General features: G+C 58.1%; 2 protein-coding genes across 3 annotated transcripts; one reads left to right on the top strand and one right to left on the bottom strand.

Moving 5' to 3' along the window:
• Positions 1-372: 372 nt before the first annotated feature.
• On the top strand, positions 373-7993 carry DAZAP2 (DAZ associated protein 2). Of its 2 annotated transcripts, XM_039913304.1 has the most exons (5): positions 373-478; positions 4643-4761; positions 5679-5924; positions 6627-6751; positions 7968-7993. In XM_039913304.1, coding segments are annotated over exons 1-5 (504 nt in total). In that variant the 5' UTR covers positions 373-465; the 3' UTR covers positions 7969-7993. The 2 variants fall into 2 exon arrangements, with proteins under 2 accessions (XP_039769238.1, XP_028929406.1); XM_029073573.2 differs by lacking the exon at positions 7968-7993 and having other exon boundaries at positions 374-478; positions 6627-7631.
• A 3984-nt stretch (positions 7994-11977) lies between these two features.
• On the bottom strand, positions 11978-18783 carry LOC100091798 (small cell adhesion glycoprotein). The gene is made up of 4 exons (XM_029073838.2): positions 18671-18783; positions 14509-14581; positions 13648-13731; positions 11978-12636 (listed from the first exon to the last, which is right to left on the bottom strand). The coding sequence occupies exons 2-4, from the start codon at positions 14534-14536 to the stop codon at positions 12461-12463; spliced, it is 288 nt and encodes a 95-aa protein (XP_028929671.1). The 5' UTR covers positions 14537-14581; positions 18671-18783; the 3' UTR covers positions 11978-12460.

Here is an 18783-nt window from a genome sequence, read left to right as displayed (position 1 = left end):
CGCTTAACAAATACCAACATTATTATTATTATTAACAAACAATAGCATTATTATTACAATTTATCTCCCCCAACGCTTAGAACAGTGCTCTGCACCTAATAAGCGCTTAACAAATACCAACATTATTATCATTATTATTATCATTAACAAACAATAGCATTATTATTACAATTTATCTCCCCCAGCGCCTAGATCAGTGCTCTGCACATCGTAAGCGCTTAACAAATAGCAGCGTGATTATTTATTGGCCCCCAGCAGGCGGTCAGCAAATGGGAGGGGGGGGGGGCCCGAGGCGGAGGGCGGGGCTTCCGTCGGCGGCCCCCGTGACGTCAGCGCGTCGGCTGACGTCGGCCGCCCGGCGTACCACGTGACGAGGAAGTGACTCGGAACAGGAAGAGAGGGGGGGAAAAAAATTCCCGTCGGCAGCGCCAACCGCCACCGGGACCAGCCGCCGCCGCCGCCGCCATGAACAGCAAAGGTGCGGGGCGCGGTGCGGGGCGCGGTGCGGGGCGCGAGGCGGGCGCGCGCGCGCGCGGGGGGCGGGGCCCAGGGCGGCTCGCGCCGGCGCCCCGCACCCCGCCCCCCCCCCCCCGGCCCCCTCGGCCGCCGTCGGCCTCCCGGCCCTGCGTGGCGCAGTTCGGAGCCGAGGCCCCGCGGCGTGACGGGCGGCGCGGGCGGCCAATGGCGCGCCAGAGCGGGGCCGGCGGCCGGCCAATCGGCGGCCGGCGGGGGCGGGACCCCCCCCGTCCCCCCGGCGACGGACGCCTCGTCCCTCGCTCGCCCCCTGCCGGCCACTTAAGCCTTCTGCGGCTGCGGCTGGCCGGGCCCCGCCCCCCCGCGCCCTCTCCCGGCCTCTGATTGGCTCTCCCCCCCGCCTGTTAGGGCGAGCAGCCTATGGGGCTCGGCCTTCCCAGTCCTGTCCAACAGCGCCCCCCTGCGGGCGATCGCTCGATGATAACAATAATAATGATGATGATGGCGTTGCCTGAGCGCCTACTCTGTGCCAAGCGCTATTCATAATTATACCGATGGTATTTGGGAAGGGCTTACTGTGTGCCAAGCGCTGGGGAAGATGCAATAATAATAATGTTGGTATTTGTTAAGCGCTCACTATGTGCAGAGCACTGTTCTAAGCGCTGGGGGAGATACAGTAATGATAATAACGTGGGTATTTAAGTGCTTACTATGTGCAGAGCACTGTTCTAAGCGCTGGGGGAGATACAGTAATAATAATGTTGGTATTTGTTAAGCGCTTACTATGTGCAGAGCGCTGTTCTAAGCGCTGGGGGAGATACAGGGTCATCTGGTGGTCCCACGTGAGGCTCCCGGTCTTCATCCCCATTTGACAGATGAAGTCACTGAGGCCCAGAGAAGTGACTTGCCCACAGTCACCCAGCTGACAAGTGGCAGAACCAGGATTCGAACCCATGACCCACGACCCCTGCCTCCCAGGCCTGGGCTCTTGCCACTAAACCACGTTGCTTCTCACTCTGCTAAGCGCTGGGGTAGATACAAGGTGATCAGGTTGTCCCACGTGGGGTTCACAGTCTTCATCCCCATTTTACCCAGAAAATAATAATAGTCTTAATGTTGGTATCTGTTAAGTGCTTACTATGTGCCGAGCACTGTTCTAAGCGCTGGGCGAGACAGAAGGTCATCAGGTTGCCCCACGTAGGGCTCACATTCTTCATCTCCTTCATACACTGAGGAAGAGAGAAGTGAAGGGACTTGCCCAAAGTCACAGAGCGGACAGGTGGTGGAGGCGGGATTAGAACCCATGACCTCTGACCGCCGAGCCCGGGCTCTTTCCGCCGGGCCACGCTGCTTCTCAGTCGGTCGTATTTATTGAGCGCTTACGATGATGATGGTATGTGTTAAGCGCTTACTATGCGCCAGGCACTGCTCAAAGCGCTGGTATGGTCTTCGCTGAGCCCTTGCAGAGCCCCGCCACCTAGTAGCCCTGTGACTTTGGGCAAGTCACCTCACTCCTTTCTGCCTCAGTTCCCTCATCTGTAAAACGGGGATGAAGACCGCGAGCCCCACATGGGGCGACCCGATCACTTTGCATCTACCCCCGCGCTCAGAAGAATGTTTGGCACATAGTAAGCGCTTAACGGATTCATTCATTAGTTCGTTCAGTCGTGTTCATCGAGCGCGTACGGTGTGCAGAGCACCGTACTAAGCGCTCGGAAGGGACAGTTCGGCCACCGGTAGAGACCATCCCGGCCCAACGACGGGCTCGCAGTCTGAAAGGGGGAGACAGACAACAAATACCGTTATTAGCGATGTTATTATGATTATACTAAGGGCTTGGGAGAGGACACCGCCACAGAATTAGCAGACTCGCTCCCTGCCCAGCTGACAGTCTAAAGCAGGAGACAGACATGAATATAACGGTCATCAGTCGGTCGTATTTATTGAGCGCTTACTGAGCGCAGATCACTGGACTAAGGTCAGAACGCACTGTCTGTCAGGATGAAGGCCCAATTCGATCCCCGAAGTACCTCGAAATAGTTTGTCGCCCACCCTCCCCATCCCATCTGTCAGGAGAACTGTCGGGCCCGGGAGTCACAAGGACCCGGGTTCTAATCCCGAAGCAGCGCGGCTCAGTGGAAGAGAGCCCGGGCTTGGGAGTCAGAGGTCATGGGTTCGAACCCTGCCACCTGTCAGCTGTGTGACTGTGGGAAAGTCACTTCACTTCTCTGGGCCTCGGTTCCCTCGTCTGTAAAATGGGGATGAAGATTGTCAGCCTCACGTGGGACCTGCTGACCCTGTATCTCCCCCAGGGCTTAGAACAGTGCTCTGCACATAGTAAGCGCTTAACAAATACCAACATTATTATTAATCCCAGCTTCGCCACTCACCAGCTGGGTGATCCTTGGGCACTGAGGTACTTCGGGTCTCTGGGCCTCAGTTTCCTCGTCTGTGAAATGGGGATGAAGACCGTGAGCCCCATGTAGGAGGGGGACTATAATAATGGCGGTATTTGTTAAGCGCTTACTATGAGCAAAGCACTGTTCTAAGCGCTGGGGGGATACAAGGTGATCACTCTGTCCCCCGTGGGGCTCACAGTCTTAATTCCCCATTTTACAGATGAGGTAACTGAGGCACAGAGAAGTTAAGTGACTTGCCCAAAGTCACACAGCTGGCAAGCGGCAGATCTGTCCAACCCCATTTAGCCTGCATCTATCCCGACGTTGAGTACAATGCCTGCCACGTAGTGAGCGCTTCATCAACATCATGCAATAAAAAACTGTCCCCCCCCCAGCATTATCATTATTATTATTCAGTGCTCGGACCCCCACCTCCCATGGTTTCCCACTCTCCTTTCCTCCCCCACCTCCATCTGTGACCACCCTCACAACCCCCCCCCCCCTCCATTCATGCACTCGGTCGTTTTTATCGAGCACTCACTGGGTGCAGAGCGCTGTGCTAAACACTTGGGCAGTACAATTCGGCAACAAACAGCTCCAGACTGTGAGCTCACTCTGGGCAAGGAGTGTCACTGTTTATTGTTGTAGTCTATTTTCCCAAACGTTTAGTACAGTGCTCTGCATATCTCCCCCCCATTTCCCTCCGCTTCTCCCCCTCTCCCTTCCCATCCCCTCAGCACCGTACTCGGCCGCTCAACTGTATATATTTTCGTTACCCTATTTATTTTGTTAATGAAATGTACATCGCCTTGGTTCTATTTAGTTGCCATTGTTTTTACGAGATGTTGTTCCCCTCCACTCTATTTATCGCCATCGTTCTCGTCTGCCCCGATTAGACCGTAAGCCCGTCAAACGGCAGGGACCGTCTCTATGTGTTGCCGACTTGTTCATTCCAAGGGCTTAGTACAGTGCTCTGCACATAGTAAGCGCTCAATAAATACTACCGAATGAATGAATGAATAGGAAGTGCTTAATAAATACGATTGAATGACCAGCCCTTCTGCCCCAAACTGCCCCACTCCCAGCCGTAGCGACCAGGGCCAGGCTAGATACCAGAATGATGCTGAGGATGCATGCAATTCCTTTTCCCCCATAATAATAATAATAATAATGATAATAATTGTGTTATTTAAACGCTTACTATGTGCCAGGTACTGTACTAAACGCTGGGTAGATACAAGGTTATCATGGTCCCCGTCCCACACGGGGCTCGCAGTCTTCATCCCCGTGTTATAAATGAGGTCACTGAAGCCTAGAGAAGTAAAGTGACTTGTCCAAGGTCACACAGTGGCACTCCCAGCCCCGGGCTCTACCCCCCAGGCCACACTGCTTCCTTGTTGGTCCCTCACTTGGGACTCAACTGAGAAAGGGTTAGAAGGGCCCTGGGTCCCATAAGAACGGTCCTTGGTAAGTGCTTACTCTGTGCCAGGCCCTGTACTAAGCGCTGGCGTGGATACAAGCAAATCGGATTGGTCACAGACCCTGTCCCGCGTGGGGCTCACGGTCTCCATCCCCATCTGACAGACGAGGTCCCTGAGGCCCAGAGAAGTGAGGTGACTTGCCCAGGGTCACACAGCAGACAAGCGGCGGAGTCGGGATTAGAACCCACCTGGCCCGGGCTCTATCCACTGGGCCACGCTGCTGCTCATCCCGGCCCCGCTCGCCCAGCTCCCCACCCCCGACCGCCACGACCGCCTTCTGTCTTTCAGGCCAGTATCCGACCCAGCCGACGTACCCCGTGCAGCCTCCCGGCAACCCCGTGTACCCCCAGACCGTGCACCTCCCCCAAGCGCCGCCGTACACCGACGCCCCGCCTGCCTACTCGGAGGTAGGTAGAGCCGCCTCACCCCGGCCGCGGGGCGGGAGTCCCCCGGGGGTCCGGGTCGGCCGCCCGCTTCGCCCGGGCTTGGGAAAGGGGGTCGGGGGAGACGCAGGGAGACGGGGGGGCGGCTAATGGTGCCCCCGCTGCTGGGTTTTCCCTCACGGGGCCGGTAGCTCCTGGCTCCAGAGGGTCGGGGCCAGAACGGGGTCGGTCGGGGGCCCGCGTAGGGGCATCCGCGTCCCATCAGTCAGTGGTGTTTATGGAGCGCTTACCGTGTGCGGAGCGCTGTACTCGGCGCTCAGGACAGGCCAGCGTAAGAGAGTCGGAGGATACGTTCCCCGCCCACAAGGAATTTCCGCTCTGGAGGACCGTAGAGAACATCCAGCTGGCCGGGAGGGCCCGGGCTGGTCCGTCAAGAAGCTGGCATTGTCAGCGCTGGCACAGGGTGGCACCCGCCCATTGGCCTGGCACTAGACCTCCGGTCATTCCTGGCCTTGGCTTTCCGGAACACTCGGGCAAGGGGCGGTGGTATAGAGATGGTGTTGATTGAGCGTTCACTGTGCGCAGAGCACTGGGAGAGAATACACCCGTGGGCATTGGAGGCGGTGCCTACCTCTCCAGGACCGGGGGGTCTCCGCGGTCCTAGAAGGGTGGGCTTGGAGGGGGTGAGGGAACCACCAGGTGAAGTGCAAGGCCCAGAGACCAGCGAGCAAAGACCTGAGTTCGAGGCCCGTCGTGTGAACCCCGGGCAGGTCACCTCACCTCTGCGGGCCTGCGGGCACCCCCGACCCCTCCCGAGGTAGCCAGGCCCCGCGGGGGGAGTCGCGGCTGCAGGGGCGGGGAGCCCCGGCCGGCGGGACAGAGCGATAAGCCGAGCCCCCCTCCCTCGACGCTAAGTGGCACCTTCTTTGTCATCCCGGCAGCTGTACCGCCCGAGCTTCGTGCACCCGGGGGCCGCCCCCGTCCCCACCGTGTCGGCGGCCTACCCCGGCGCCTCCCTCTACCTCCCCATGGCCCAGTCCGTGGCCGTCGGGCCCCTGGGCTCCTCGGTGCCCATGGCCTATTACCCGGTGGGCCCCGTGTACCCGCCGGGATCCACGGTGCTGGTGGACGGCGGGTACGACGCCGGAGCGAGATTCGGAGCGGGCGCCTCGGCCGGGAGCATCCCCGTGAGTACCCAGAGACCGCCCCCCTCCCCCGCCGGGATCCCGTCTCATTCATTCGATCGGATTTACTGAGCGCTTACTGTGCGCAGAGCGCTGTCCTAAGTCCTTGGAAAGTACAAGAGAGCAATAAAGGGAGACGATCCCTGCCCACAATGGACTCACAGTCTAAAGTGAGGGGAGACGGACCTGATGAAGAGAAGGATGATGGTATTCAAGCGCTTAGTATGTGCCCGGCACCGTTCTAAGCGCCGGGGTAGATACGAGGTTGTCCCACGGGGGGCTCCCAGTCCTCATCCCCATTGTACAGATGAGGTCAGTGAGGCTCAGCCAAGTTGTGACTTGCCCAAAGTCCCACGGCCGACCGGTGGCGGAGGAGGGATTAGAACCCACGACCTCGGACTCCCGAGCCCGGGCCCTTCCCACTAAGCCACGCGGCTTCCCAATCCAGTATACGTGGCTATCGATATCGACGTCAATATACGTCAATTAGAGGTGTACGGGCATCAACGTATATAAATATAGATCCGTACGCAGACACACAAGTGCTGTGGGGCGGGGGGCGGGGTCTCCAGTCCCGCGGCTCCCCCCGGGACCGGCCGGGCCGGGGCGGCTTCCCCCGGGGCGACCTCCCGAAGCCCCCTCCCCGCCCCGACGGTGCCCGGTTCCCCCTCAACTGACCCCCTTCCCCTCGCTCTCCGTTTCCAGCCTCCGCCCCCCGGCTGCCCCCCGAACGCGGCCCAGCTGGCCGTCATGCAGGGGGCCAACGTCCTGGTCACCCAGCGCAAGGGCAACTTCTTCGTGAGCGGCTCGGACGGGGGCTACACCATCTGGTGAGGGCGGCGGCGGCCCGGCGCAAGGAACGACGGCCCCCTGCCCCTCTTCCCGCCCCCTCCCCGCCCTCCCCCCCGCCCTTCTCACACTGTAACTGCTTTAGTCCTATTAACCGGAGGTCGCGGGATAGGCTCGGCCGGTGGGGGGGCGGGGGGGCTCGGGCACTTCGTCCGACCGACTGAGGATCCGGCTGTCACGCCAGCGGCGGGCCCCGGGGGTTGGGGGCGGCGGAGGCGGGCGGAAACGCCACCCCCCCCTCCCCCCCCCCGGCTTCTCCGTCGGCTCCCGGGCACCAGGCGGGCTTTGGCCCCAAGCCCCGACGTGAGAGTACGTCGCCACTCTGCTCCTTGAAGCAATGAAACTCCGCTCCAACCGGCCCGCGCCTCCCCAACGCCCGATTCCTAGTCCGCAGTGGTTCCCGCCACCCCCCGTCCCACCTTCTCCCCCCCCCCCCGACCCTGCCGCCGCCTCCCCCTCGCACGGCAAAGCCAGTCAGACCCTCCCCCCAAGACACATCGCACCCCCACCGTGCCACCTCAGAGTCTCTGACCGCCCCCGAGAGCACCCCCCGCCTCCCCGTGCCCCCGACTAGAGCCCGCCAAAATCCGCATTCGCTTCTGGGTGTCGTCCTCCCCCGCTCGGCCCCGGGAAGAGGTGAGAGCCCAGGGAAGAGACGTCCCTTCTCCTCACCCCCCACCCCCAAACAGCCCCGGCTTCATCTGCCCTCAGGACTTCCTCAGCTTAAGCTTTGGTGCCAACGAACAGCTGGGCCTTCGCCACCAGCCCCCGCCGAACCCGTAAACTGAAGGGTTAAAAAGCGGGGGGTCGGCGGGGGAGGGTCCGGAGCCCCGGGGGGTGACCCGTCCGGGGTGGGGGGTGGGGGGGGTCGGGGGGCGGGGAGGGCGGTCCCTTGAAACGTCCGGGGCCCTGCTCAGTCCCCGATCCAGGGTTGCGAAGCGTATTTCAGGGACTCTCCATCTCTCTCGTTCTTTCGGGGTTTAATTTTGGTCGACGCGGTCGGACCCGGCGACGATATCTTCCGCGTTAGGTTTCAGTTCATCCAAATTTCAGTACGTTCTGTATATGTGGTGTTTGACCGTACAATACTGCTATGGGAAATTCAGCATTGTATGTCTCTCTCTCTCTCTCTCTCTCTTTCTCTCTCTCTACACTGTGGTGCACTTAACTTGTGGATTTTTTATACTAAAAATGTAGAATAAAGACTATTTTGAAGATTTGAATAACGTGCCCGAGTTAATCGTTCGTCATCACAGTTATGGTATTTGTTAAGCGCTTACCGTGTTCCAGGCACCGTACCGAGCCTCCGGCAGCCAGGGATTTCTAGCCCGGCCCGTTTCCATCGTCCGGCGATCGCCCCCCCGTCCACCCGGCAGCCTGGTGCCGGGAGCCAGCCCGGGAAGGAGGCCGTAGGCAGCAGGCGGGAGTTTATAGTAATTATTACGATTACGGTATTTGTTAAGCGCTTACTAGGAGCCAAGCACCGTTCTAAGTGCTGGGGTAGATAAAAGTTAATCAGGTTGGCCACGGTCCCTGTCCCCTTATGGGACTCCCAGTCTCCATTCCCGTTTTTACGGATGAGGTGACCGAGGCACGGAGACGTGAAATGGCTTGTCCAAGGCCACACGGCAGACATGTGGCGGAGCCGGGATTAGAACCCGGGTCCTTCCGACTCCCAGGCTTGGGCTCTATCCACTAAGTCACACCGCTTGGCCGAAAAGCGGTCAAGCCGGGAAAGGGTCTCTGCGGACAACTCGGAGCCAGGGAGGGGACGTACGGGGCTTCCCCTCGCAAATGGGTCACGGACGATCCTCACCATTCCTTCGTTTGTATTTATCGAGCGCTCAGTGTGTGCAGAGCACTGTACTAAGCGCTTGGGAGAGGACAATCAAACAATAGACACATTCCATGCCCACAATAAGCCTAACAGTCTAGAGGGGAAGACGGACTTGAATAGAGATCAATAAATGACGGACCTGGACATAAGTGGTGCGGGGCTGGGACGGGGGGGGGGGGGGGGGGGAGATGAATAAAGGGAGCGAGTCAGGGTGACACAGCAGGGAGTGGGAGAAGAGGAAAGGAGGGCTTAGTCGGGAAAGGCCTCCTGGAGGAGGGGGCTGGTGGGAGGTTGAGGGGTCAGGGAGGCCACCCTAAAAATAACGATGGCATTTGTTAAGCGCTTACTAAGTGCAAAGCACTGTTCTAAGCGCTGGGGATACAAGGTGATCAGGTTGTCCCCCGTGGGGCTCACAGTCTTCATCCCCATTTTACAGATGGGCTAACTGAGGCACAGAGAAGTGAAGTGACTTACCCGAAGTCACACAGCTGCCAAGTGGCTGAGCTGGGAACCCATGGCCTCTGACTCCCAAGCCCGGGCTCTTTCCACTGAGCCACGCTGGACGGCTTGGGCCCCGGAGCCCCCCCCAGCTGCCTCCCCCTCCTCCGCGATCCGCCCTCCCTCTTAGATTTATTCCCTTTATTCCCCCCTCCGTTAGTCCCGCAGTGCTTATGTTTATAGCCATTATTTATTCCTATTAATGTCCGTCTCCCCCTCTAGACTGTCAGCTTGATATGGGCGGGGAAATCTGTCGTACTGTACTCTCCCAAGCATTCAGTACAGTGCCCTGTGCACAGTAAGCTCTCAATACTACTAATAATAATTATGGTATTTCTTAAGTACCTACTATATGCCAGGCACTATAATACGGATCCAAGCAAATCGGGTTGGATACGGTCCCTGTCCCACGTGGGGCCCGCAGTTCAATCCCCATTTTACAGACGAGGCAGCCGAGGCACGGGGAAGTGACCGGCCCAAGGTCGTACAGCAGACGAGTGCCAGAGCCGGGATTAGAACCTATGACCTTCTCACTCCCCGGCCCGTGCTCTATCTGCTAGGCCACGCTGCTTCCCTAAAAATAAATACCGGTAAACACCGTTGACGTCCCCCAGCTCTCCAGCCCACTCTGGCCTCGGCCCCTTCTTGGCCTCAGCCTCGGGCCTAGTTCCTTATTTTTCTGAATGGTATTTGTTAAGCGCTTCCTATGTATCAGATATTATTCTAAGCCCCGGGATAAATAGGCGGGACAGAGCCCTCGTCTCACGAGGGGCTCCCAGTCTAAGAGGGAGAATGGGTATTGAAACGCCGTTTAACAGCTGAGAAAACAGGCATGGAAAAATGAAGTGACTTGCCCCAGCTCAGGTGGCAAGCAAGCGACGGGAGGCGGAATTAGAACCCAGGTCCCGCCTCCCAAACCTGGGTTCTTTCCAGCAGGCCGTGCCTCTTCCCCGTCTCCTTGAGGCACGGGTGACGTCAGATCGGCGAGTGCAGAGTGTAAGGCCTCGGCTCCGCGTTTTGGAGTCTCCGTCAGCCTCTGGTTGCTTCTGAAGGAGCAAGGTGGCCTAGGTGGGCCCGGGGGTCAGAAGGTCGCGGGTTCTAATCCCGGCTCCACCCTGCGGCTGCTGCGAGGCCTTGGGCGGGTCTCGTCTCTGTGCCTCAGTTACCTCAGCTGTAGAGCGGGGATGGAGACTGTGAGCCCCACGGGACCGGGACCGTGTTCAACCCAATTTGCCTGTATCCACCCCAGCGTCTAGTACGGTGCCTGGCACACAGCACTTAACAAATCCTGCAATTAATATTATTATTTTTAATGAATCCTCCTGGTCGTTAACCCTTGAGCCATGTGTGCCCCCCGCGGGCACTTGGACGATTGTGTTCTCAGACCCCGTAGTGGTGTTCAGTCCCACCATTAATAATAATCATCATCATGATATTTTTTAAGTGCTTCCTATGTGTCTAGCACTGTTCTGATAATAATAATGAGGTATTTGTTAAGCACTTACTATGTGCTGGGGGGTACAAGGCGATCAGGTCATCCCACGTGGGGCTCACGATCTTAACCCCCATTTTACAGATGAGGTCACTGAGGCAGAGAAGTGAAGGGACTTGCCCGAGGTCCCACAGCGGGTAAGGGGCGGAGGCAGGATTAGAACCCATGACCTTCTGTCACTAGAGTCAAGTTGGAGGTGACAGTAAGGAGTCGCTGCCCTGCACATGCTCAGTCCTGCTTTTACCTTCACTCCATTTCTTTTTTTCATGGTATTTGTTCGTTCATTCATTCAACAGTATTTATTGAGCACTTACTATGTGCAGAGCACTGTACTAAGCGCTTGGAATGTACAAATCGGTAATTTGTTAAGCACTTACCCCGTGCCCGGCCCTGTCCTAAGCACTGGGGTAAATGCCAGCTAATTGGGCTGAACAAAGTGCATCTCCCAGATGGGACTCGCAGTCCTCATTCCCATTGTACAGAGGAGGCAATTTGAGCTCCAGAAGAAGTGAATAATAATAATAATTATGGTATTTGTTAAGCGCTTACTCTGTGCCAAGCACTGTTCTAAGCGCTGGCGTCAATACAGGGTAATCAGGTTGGGGCTCCCAGTCTTAATCCTCATTTTACTGATGAGGTAACTGAGGCCCGGGGAAGCTGCGACTTGCCCGAGGTCACGGAGCTGACAAGCGGTGGCCGCGGGATTAGAACTCGGGGCCTTCTGGCTCTCAGGCCCGGGCTCTTTCCATTGGGCCATGCTGCTTCTCTTTGTTGAGGGCTTGCAGTGGGTGGGGCATTGTATTAGAAGCAGAGGCTTTGCTGAACGCTCTCCAACTCCTTCCACCGAACTTGTTTGTGGACCAACTCTCCCCAACACTTATATAATGCTCTGTTCAGATTGAGGGCTCAAAAAACACCATTAATCGATCGACTGATTGGCTCTTCGGCCTGGCAAACCGGACGTCGCTTTCATTAAATCATTTGATGCTGGTGAAAATGTGGCCAACGGTGGGCACCAGTTCAAGGAGCGTCAGAAAAGCGACCCTGCTTCTCCAGGAGGGATGGAAAATCGAACACCGAAATGGCGGGGGAGACGGGCGAGCCACAGGCCCCGGGGGACTCCGAGCATCAGTGGAGCGGACCCGTTATCGAGGAGGCCAACGCGGGGTCCCGGGATTTACCACCTGGAGTGGAACGTCCAAACAGTTTGGGGTCTCCGGGTTGCTGCTGCCTGACGGTTGGAACCACACCCACGTACGTTTTCCCCAGGCTCAAGTTATGGGTGTGGAGAAGCCGAGGAGAAGCCGGAAATGTGGAACAAAAAAAAAATAAAATCTTTGAAAGTAGGAGGAATCGGGGCCTAGGAAAAAAGGGTCCAGCTTAGGGAAGACGGAGCCATTTAATAACCGTATGAGGACAGGGTTGCTTCCGGTATTTGTTAGGCACTTTCGAAGTGCCAGACGCAGGACCGAGCGCTGGGGTAGATCCACGATACCGGTTTAAAAGCAGTCCCCGTCACCCAAGGGCTTGGACTTTCTCCTTCTGCCAGGAGGCAGGGGAAGCCCCGCAATGGTGGGTCACTAGGCCGGGGGTGGTTTGGGAATGTCGGGGGCGATGTCACCGGGCGGCGGACCAGCGGCGGAGTGGGGACCCCCCCCGGCCCCGTCCGCCCTTCCGTCTTCTCCCCGCGCCCCGAAGACTGCGGCGCTCCCCGCCCGGGGGCCGCCGCTCAAATGTCTCAAGTCTCCAGCCGGACCCCCGCCCCCCGAGACCGGTACTCCCTTTCAGAGGGTCCGTGGCCGTCCCGACCCCTCTACGGCTCCCGGGGTCCACGGTCCCATCCGGCGTCCGGGAGGTCGGAGGTCAGATGAAATACTCTTCCTTCCCCGCCTTGGGGCCGCTGCTCTCCATCTGCACGGAGGCGGTGGGACCTTCCTCGGGGGCCTCGTAGGTGACGTACGTCCCCTTGTTCTTGTACAGGTAGATGATGATCACCACTAGCGCCGAGATCATGGTGACGAACACCACGGTGATGACCACTGGAAAGGAGGACGCGAGGCCTCTGACCTTGCCGGCCAGCCCCCTTCACGGACAAAGGTCCCCCGCCCTCTGATAATAACTGGTATTCGTGAGGGGCTTACTATGTGCCAAGCGCTGTTCTGAGCACTGGAGCAGATACAAGGTAATCGGATTGGACGCGGTCCCGGTCTCAGTCTTAATCCCCATTTTACGGATGAGGTCACTGAGGCAGAGTGACTTTCCCGAGGTCACACGGCAGACGTGTGGCAGAGCCGGGATGGGAACCCAGGTCCTCTGACTCCCAGGCGCCTGCTCTTTCCACTAAACCATACTGCTTCTCTCTCCTGACTTCTGACCTACTCCCTTGCCTTTCTCTCTCTTTTTAAAAAATATTGAAGTGCTTTCTATGTGTCAAACACTGTTCTAAGCACTAGGGTAGATCCAAGTGAATAAGGTCAAGTACAGTCCCTGTCCCGCCTGCCTCCCCACAGTCCCAGGGACCTGAGACATGGAGGGGAGGGGCAAGAACGAGCCCCTTTCTTTTAGACCCACTATCTTAATTTCCAGTCCGCTGCCTGACTTCTATTCAGCTCCCTGTCTAAATTCTCGTTATTCGGCAGCCTGGTTTCTATTAAAGCCCACTGCCTAATTTCTATTCATCCTGCCGCCTGGTTTCTATTAATCCCATCCCCTCCCTCAACTCCCCCGCTCCGGTCTCCTTGAGGCCTGCTGTCAGAAAGGGTGGGGAAGAGAGGCCGGAGAAAAGAATCAAGGCTTTGCATCTCGGCATTTCTCCCCCCTGGAAAAGTGGGGGCTTCTCCCTTCTCCCCAGCCCTCACCATCCCCCCCGCGACCCCACTCGATGGGATTTTTTGGGCCTGGGGCGGGTCTGGGTTGGAAGGTCCCTACTCCCCCCCTCCCCCAGAACCGTTCAAGCCAACTCCACCTCCTCAAGTTCCCACCCAGAAAGAGACCCCGAGGGTCGTCCCCGCCCGGGGAGGGGCGAGGGGGCAGTGCCATCGGTTCTGTACCTGCGATGACCGCTGTGTTGGCGGTGTCATCCCCGGACGAGGTGTCCGTCGCTTTGGCCAGAGGGCTGGTGGGCAGGACACCTCCTGCAGGGGCGAGGAAATGGGGGTCAGAGGTCCTGTCCGTGGCGGGGAGGACTGAGCCCCTCATCCCTCCTCTTCCCTTCGCCATCCATCCCCTCTCTCCCCCGGGCCCAGCTCCCTTCTGGCAAGGCAATCCAGCTTCTTTCCCTCCTTGGCAGAAGAGGATCCAAGGGGTGGGATGAATCGAATTCCCCCCCCCAACAACGGAATCGCGTATCTGTCCACTTCCCGGGCGGTAAGGGCTTGTCCTCCCTCCCTCCCTTGAACCCACACCCTCCTCCACCTCTCCTGAGCTACACTGAAGCTTTTTGTCCTGGTGGCTTCTTAGCTGGCCACCGCTCCGCTCAGGGGGTGAGGGGGTGTCTATCCCCACCACCCCCGCGGGCCACCCCCGACCCTCATCCCCCAGGAACGACCCACCCACCCTCCCAACGAGAAGGGTGGAAAACGTGCCTTGGCCCAGCGGGGCAAGTTCTTTTGCTACCGTCGGGCCGGGGGTGGGGGGCGGGAGGGAGGGATGACAAACCCTCGATGACGTTTGGGGGGGGGGGGGACAAGGTGGGGCCCTGGAGGTGGTAGAACATCCAGGACTGGAAGCTCGTCGTGGGCAGGTAATGCGTCTACCAACTCTGTTATATCGTACTTTCCCAAGTGCTCAGTATAGAGCACGGCTCAATAAACACCATCGATTGATTAATTGGCCAATGGCTCAACGCTCTTGACCCCCCGCCTCCCCCGGAACTGGGCCGGCCCCCCGGGGATGCTAGGAGACTTGCCTACCTGCTGGCGGGGGCAGGGTTTGGTCCATATCAGCGCCTCGGTGGTGAGGGTTTACACCTCAGACATTCCAGGCCTGCGGAAACCGGGAGAAATGGGAACAAACTCAGTGCTGAATTGTTATATTGGACTCTCCCAAGTGCTTAGTACAGTTCTCTGCACACAGTAAGCACCCAGTGAATACCATGGGTTGACTGATTGATGACACGGGATCCTCAGACCCCACCCATCTCAGGAAAAGACTGTCCCACCGTTCCTTTTGGCCGCCTCATCCCCTCCTCCCCCCAGGAGCACCTCCAAACCCACACCGGCTCCAACCCTTCGAGCCCCCGCCTGATTATTTTTTAACCCGCTGCCTGATTTCAGTAGACCCATTCCCTCAAATTCCATGGGACCCTTATATCCAGGCCAGTGGCTCCGGGCAACTGGCGGAGCCCTTGGGAAGGGCTTTTCCTCGAGGCTCCGGCTCCGGGATAGTTCCTCCAACTCTGTAAATATTTTCTTTGCTCACTTCCCCACGGGCAGGGCAGGGGCAGAAACCATGTTGCCGGCTGCAGGTGGGGGCTGGGCCCCCCCTCGCCGCCCCCCTCGCCATCCCAGCCTTCCCAGAGGGGAGGGGAGGAGACCGCAGGACCTGAGGGAAATGGAAGGCTTGCTGAGGGGGTCGCCCGGGCTGGGGAGTGGGGGAAGAAAGAGAAACAGAAAGAGAAAGGGAACGTGAGAGAGGGTGAGTGTGTGTGTGTGAGAAAAGGGGGGTGCAGGGAGGGTGTGGGGGCAAAGGATGCAGGAAAGCCCCGTCCCCTCCTTCTGCCTTCCCGGCTGGTCCTAGGGACAGGTGAGACCATTCTCTATCCCTGCTCCTTCTTCCTACCCCTCCCCCCTCGCTTCTTGCCCCCCGCCCTTCCTACCCCTTCTCCTCCTTCCAGGTCCCTTCTTTCCTACCCCCTCTACTCCTTCCCGATCCCCTCTTTCCTACCCCCACCCCCCTCCCCTCCTTCCCTGTCCTTTCTTTCCTACCCCCTCTACTCCTTCCAGGTCTCTTCTTTCCTACCCCCTCTACTCCTTCCAGGTCCCTTCTTTCCTACCCCCTCTACTCCTTCCCGATCCCTTCTTTCCTACCCCACCCCCCCTTTCCAGGTCCCTTCTTTCCTACCCCACCCCCGTCCCCTACCTTCCCGGCCCCTTCTTTCCCACCCCTTCCCCTCCTTCCAGGTCCCTTCTTTCCTACCCCAGCCCCCTCCCCTCCTTCCAGGTCCCTTCTTTCCTACCCCTTCTACTCCTTCCCGATCCCTTCTTTTCTACCCCACCCCCCTCCCTTCCTTCCCGGTCCCTTCTTTCCCACCCCACCCTCTCCTTCCCGGCTCCTTCTTTTCTACCCCCCTCCCCTCCTTCCCGGTCCCTTTTTTCCCACCCCCTTCCCTCCTTCCCGGTCCCTTCTTTCCCACCCCCTTCCCTCCTTCCCAGTCCCTTCTTTCCCACCCCCTTCCCTCCTTCCTGGTCCCTTCTTTCTTACCCCCCTTCCCGGTCCCTTCTTTCTTACCCCCTTCCTTCCTTCCTTCTCGGTCCCTTCTTTCCTTCCCCCTTCCCCTCTTTCCCGGTGCCTTCTTTCCCACCCCCTCCCCTCCTTCCCGGTCCCTTCTTTCCCACCCCCGTCCCGTCCTTGCCGCCTTACCCCGAGCCGGGGGAGGAGGACAGCGGGGTCCGGGAGGCCTCCCGTGCCCGGTCCGGCGGCGGCGGAGCCCCAGGCCAAGTGAGGGGGCGGCGGCCCGGGGTCCCGCCCCCCCGGTGCCCGGTGCCGGGTCCCGGCCCGGTGCCCTGGGGCCGGCCGGAGAACGGCTCGCCTTTCCAGTCGGACCGGCTGCCGACGACGGGCCCGCCGTGACTCACCCGGGCGGGACCCGCTCACCCACCGGCAGGCCGGGCACCCACCGGGCACCAACCGGGCACCGCCGCTGGAAGGGACAGGAGACCCAGACCCCCCCCGGCCGACGCACAGACAAGGAACCCGTCTGCCCCTCCCGCTCTCCCAACCGCTCAGTACAGTGCTCCGCGCCTCGACGCGCTCAGCAAATAGCACCGAGTCCATCGACGACGAGGGACAGAGACATTCCGAGGGCCACAGAGACGGAGAGGCGGAGGGACAGAGACAGACATTCGTAGGCTGAGACGGAGAGACGGAGGGATAGTACAGAGACGGGGGACAGGGTGCCAGAGACAGGGAGACAGAGAGATGGAGACACAGGAACGGAGAGACAGGCAATCGCAGGTTGACACAGAGACGGAGTGAATTATAGAGTTACAGAGACATTCAGGGAGATGGAGACACAGAGGGACAGAGAGACATTCGGAGGTGGAGACAGAGTGAATTACAGAGACGGGGGACAGAGTTACAGAGACATTCAGAGGTACAGGGAGATGGAGACACAGGGGGACAGAGAGACATTCGTAGGTTGACATTGAGAGACGGAGTGAGTTACAGAGACACAGAGGGACAGAGAGACATTCGTAGGTTGAGATAGAGAGACAGAGTGAGTGAATTACAGAGATGGGGACAAAGTTACAGAGACATTCAGAGACACAGAGAGATGGAGACACAGAGGGCAGAGAGACATTCGTAGGTGGAGCCTGAGAGACGGAGTGAATTACAGAGACGGGGGAGAGAGTTACAGAGACATTGAGAGGGACGGAGAGACATTCGTAGGTTGAGACAGAGAGACAGTGGATTACAGAGACGGGGACAGAGTTACAGAGACATTCAGAGGGACAGGGAGATGGAGACACAGAGGGGACAGAGAGACATTCGTAGGTTGAGACAGAGAGACTGAGTGAATTACAGAGACGGGAGATCGAGTTAGAGACATTCAGAGGGACAGGGAGATGGAGACACAGACGGAGAGAGACATTCGTAGGTTGAGACAGAGAGACAGTGAATTACAGAGACGGGAGATAGAGTTACAGAGACATTCAGAGGCCCAGAGAGATGGAGACACAGACATTCGTAGGTTGAGACGGAGAGACTGAGTGAATTACAGAGACGGGAGATAGAGTTCGAGACATTCAGAGAGACAGAGAGATGGAGACAAAGATACAGGAAGAGGGACAGAGCGATTATTTTGAATTTATCCCCGTTTTAGCACAGTGCTTGGCACGTAGTAAATGCTGAACACATTCCACGTGATTATTATTTTTATTAGAGAGAGGGAGACACAGAAATGGTCAGAGATGAAGAGACAGACACGAGGGACAGAGATAGGCCCACCGGAGACAAGAGTTCGTTGTGGGCAGGGAGGGTGGCTGCTAATTCTGCTGTCTTGGGCTCCCCTAAGCGCTCAGTACAGTGCTCTGCACACAGTGAGGGCTCGACGAATTCGATTGATTGAAAGGGGCAGAGAGATTATCTTGAATCTAACCCAGTCTTAGTACAGTGCTTGGCAGACAGTAAACGTTGAACAAATTCAGTGATTATTACTGGAGAGGCGACACAGAGACGGTCAAGAGGAAGAGACGGTCAGAGAGATAGAGAGATGGAGACACAGAGACGGTCAGAGGTAAATCGGTCAATCCATGGTCTTAATTAATAATAATAATAATAATAATAATATTGTTGGTATTTGTTAAGCGCTTACTAGGTGCCAAGCACTATTCTAAGCGTTGGGCTAAACACAGGGTTCATGGGTTCGAATCCCGCCTCTGCCACTTTTCAGCTGTGTGACTGTGGGCGAGTCGCTTCACTTCTCTGTGCCTCATTGACCTCATCTGTAAAATGGGCATTTACTGTGAGCCTCACGTGGGCCAACCTGACGACCCTGTATCTCCCCCAGCGCTTAGACCGGTGCTCTGCACATAGTAAGCGCTTGACAAATACCAACATTACCATTATTCTTATTACAGGGGGCTCCCAGTCTCAATCCCCATTTTCCAGAGGAGGTCACTGAGGCCCAGAGAAGTGAAGTGGCTTGCCCAAAGTCACACAGCTGCCAAGAGGCTGACCTCTGACTTGGGGGGGGAGGCAGGCAGAGGGGCGCAGAGCCAGTCAGGCCGTTGTGGGCAGAGATTGTCTCTATCTAGGGCCGCATCGTACTTCCCAAGCGTTTAGCACAGTGCTCTGCACACAGTGAGCCCTCGATAAATAGGTCTGAATGAATGAAGACGGGGGAGGCCTTACCGTTGCTCCGGGGTCCTCCAGCTGGGCTCCCTCCTCCTCCTCCTCGTTGCTCCGGATTCCCCCCCGGCGCGACCCCCGACCCAACCACGTGTACCCAAGGCCCCACTTCCGGG

The sequence above is a fragment of the Ornithorhynchus anatinus genome, chromosome 10 (genome assembly GCF_004115215.2).
Source record: "Ornithorhynchus anatinus isolate Pmale09 chromosome 10, mOrnAna1.pri.v4, whole genome shotgun sequence".
NCBI classification, from domain to species: domain Eukaryota; kingdom Metazoa; phylum Chordata; class Mammalia; order Monotremata; family Ornithorhynchidae; genus Ornithorhynchus; species Ornithorhynchus anatinus.
This window is presented reverse-complemented; position numbering and strand designations above follow the sequence as displayed.

Coding starts and splice junctions, on each gene's coding strand:
- LOC100091798 (XM_029073838.2), bottom strand. CDS start 14,536: ATGGACCAAACCCTGCCCCCGCCAGCAG. Junction 13,732..14,508: donor AACCCTGCCCCCGCCAGCAG/GTAGGCAAGTCT, acceptor TCGCCCCTGCAG/GAGGTGTCCTGCCCACCAGC. Junction 12,637..13,647: donor CAACACAGCGGTCATCGCAG/GTACAGAACCGA, acceptor CCTCCTTTCCAG/TGGTCATCACCGTGGTGTTC.
- DAZAP2 (XM_029073573.2), top strand. Junction 4,762..5,678: donor CCCCGCCTGCCTACTCGGAG/GTAGGTAGAGCC, acceptor TCATCCCGGCAG/CTGTACCGCCCGAGCTTCGT. Junction 5,925..6,626: donor CCTCGGCCGGGAGCATCCCC/GTGAGTACCCAG, acceptor CTCCGTTTCCAG/CCTCCGCCCCCCGGCTGCCC.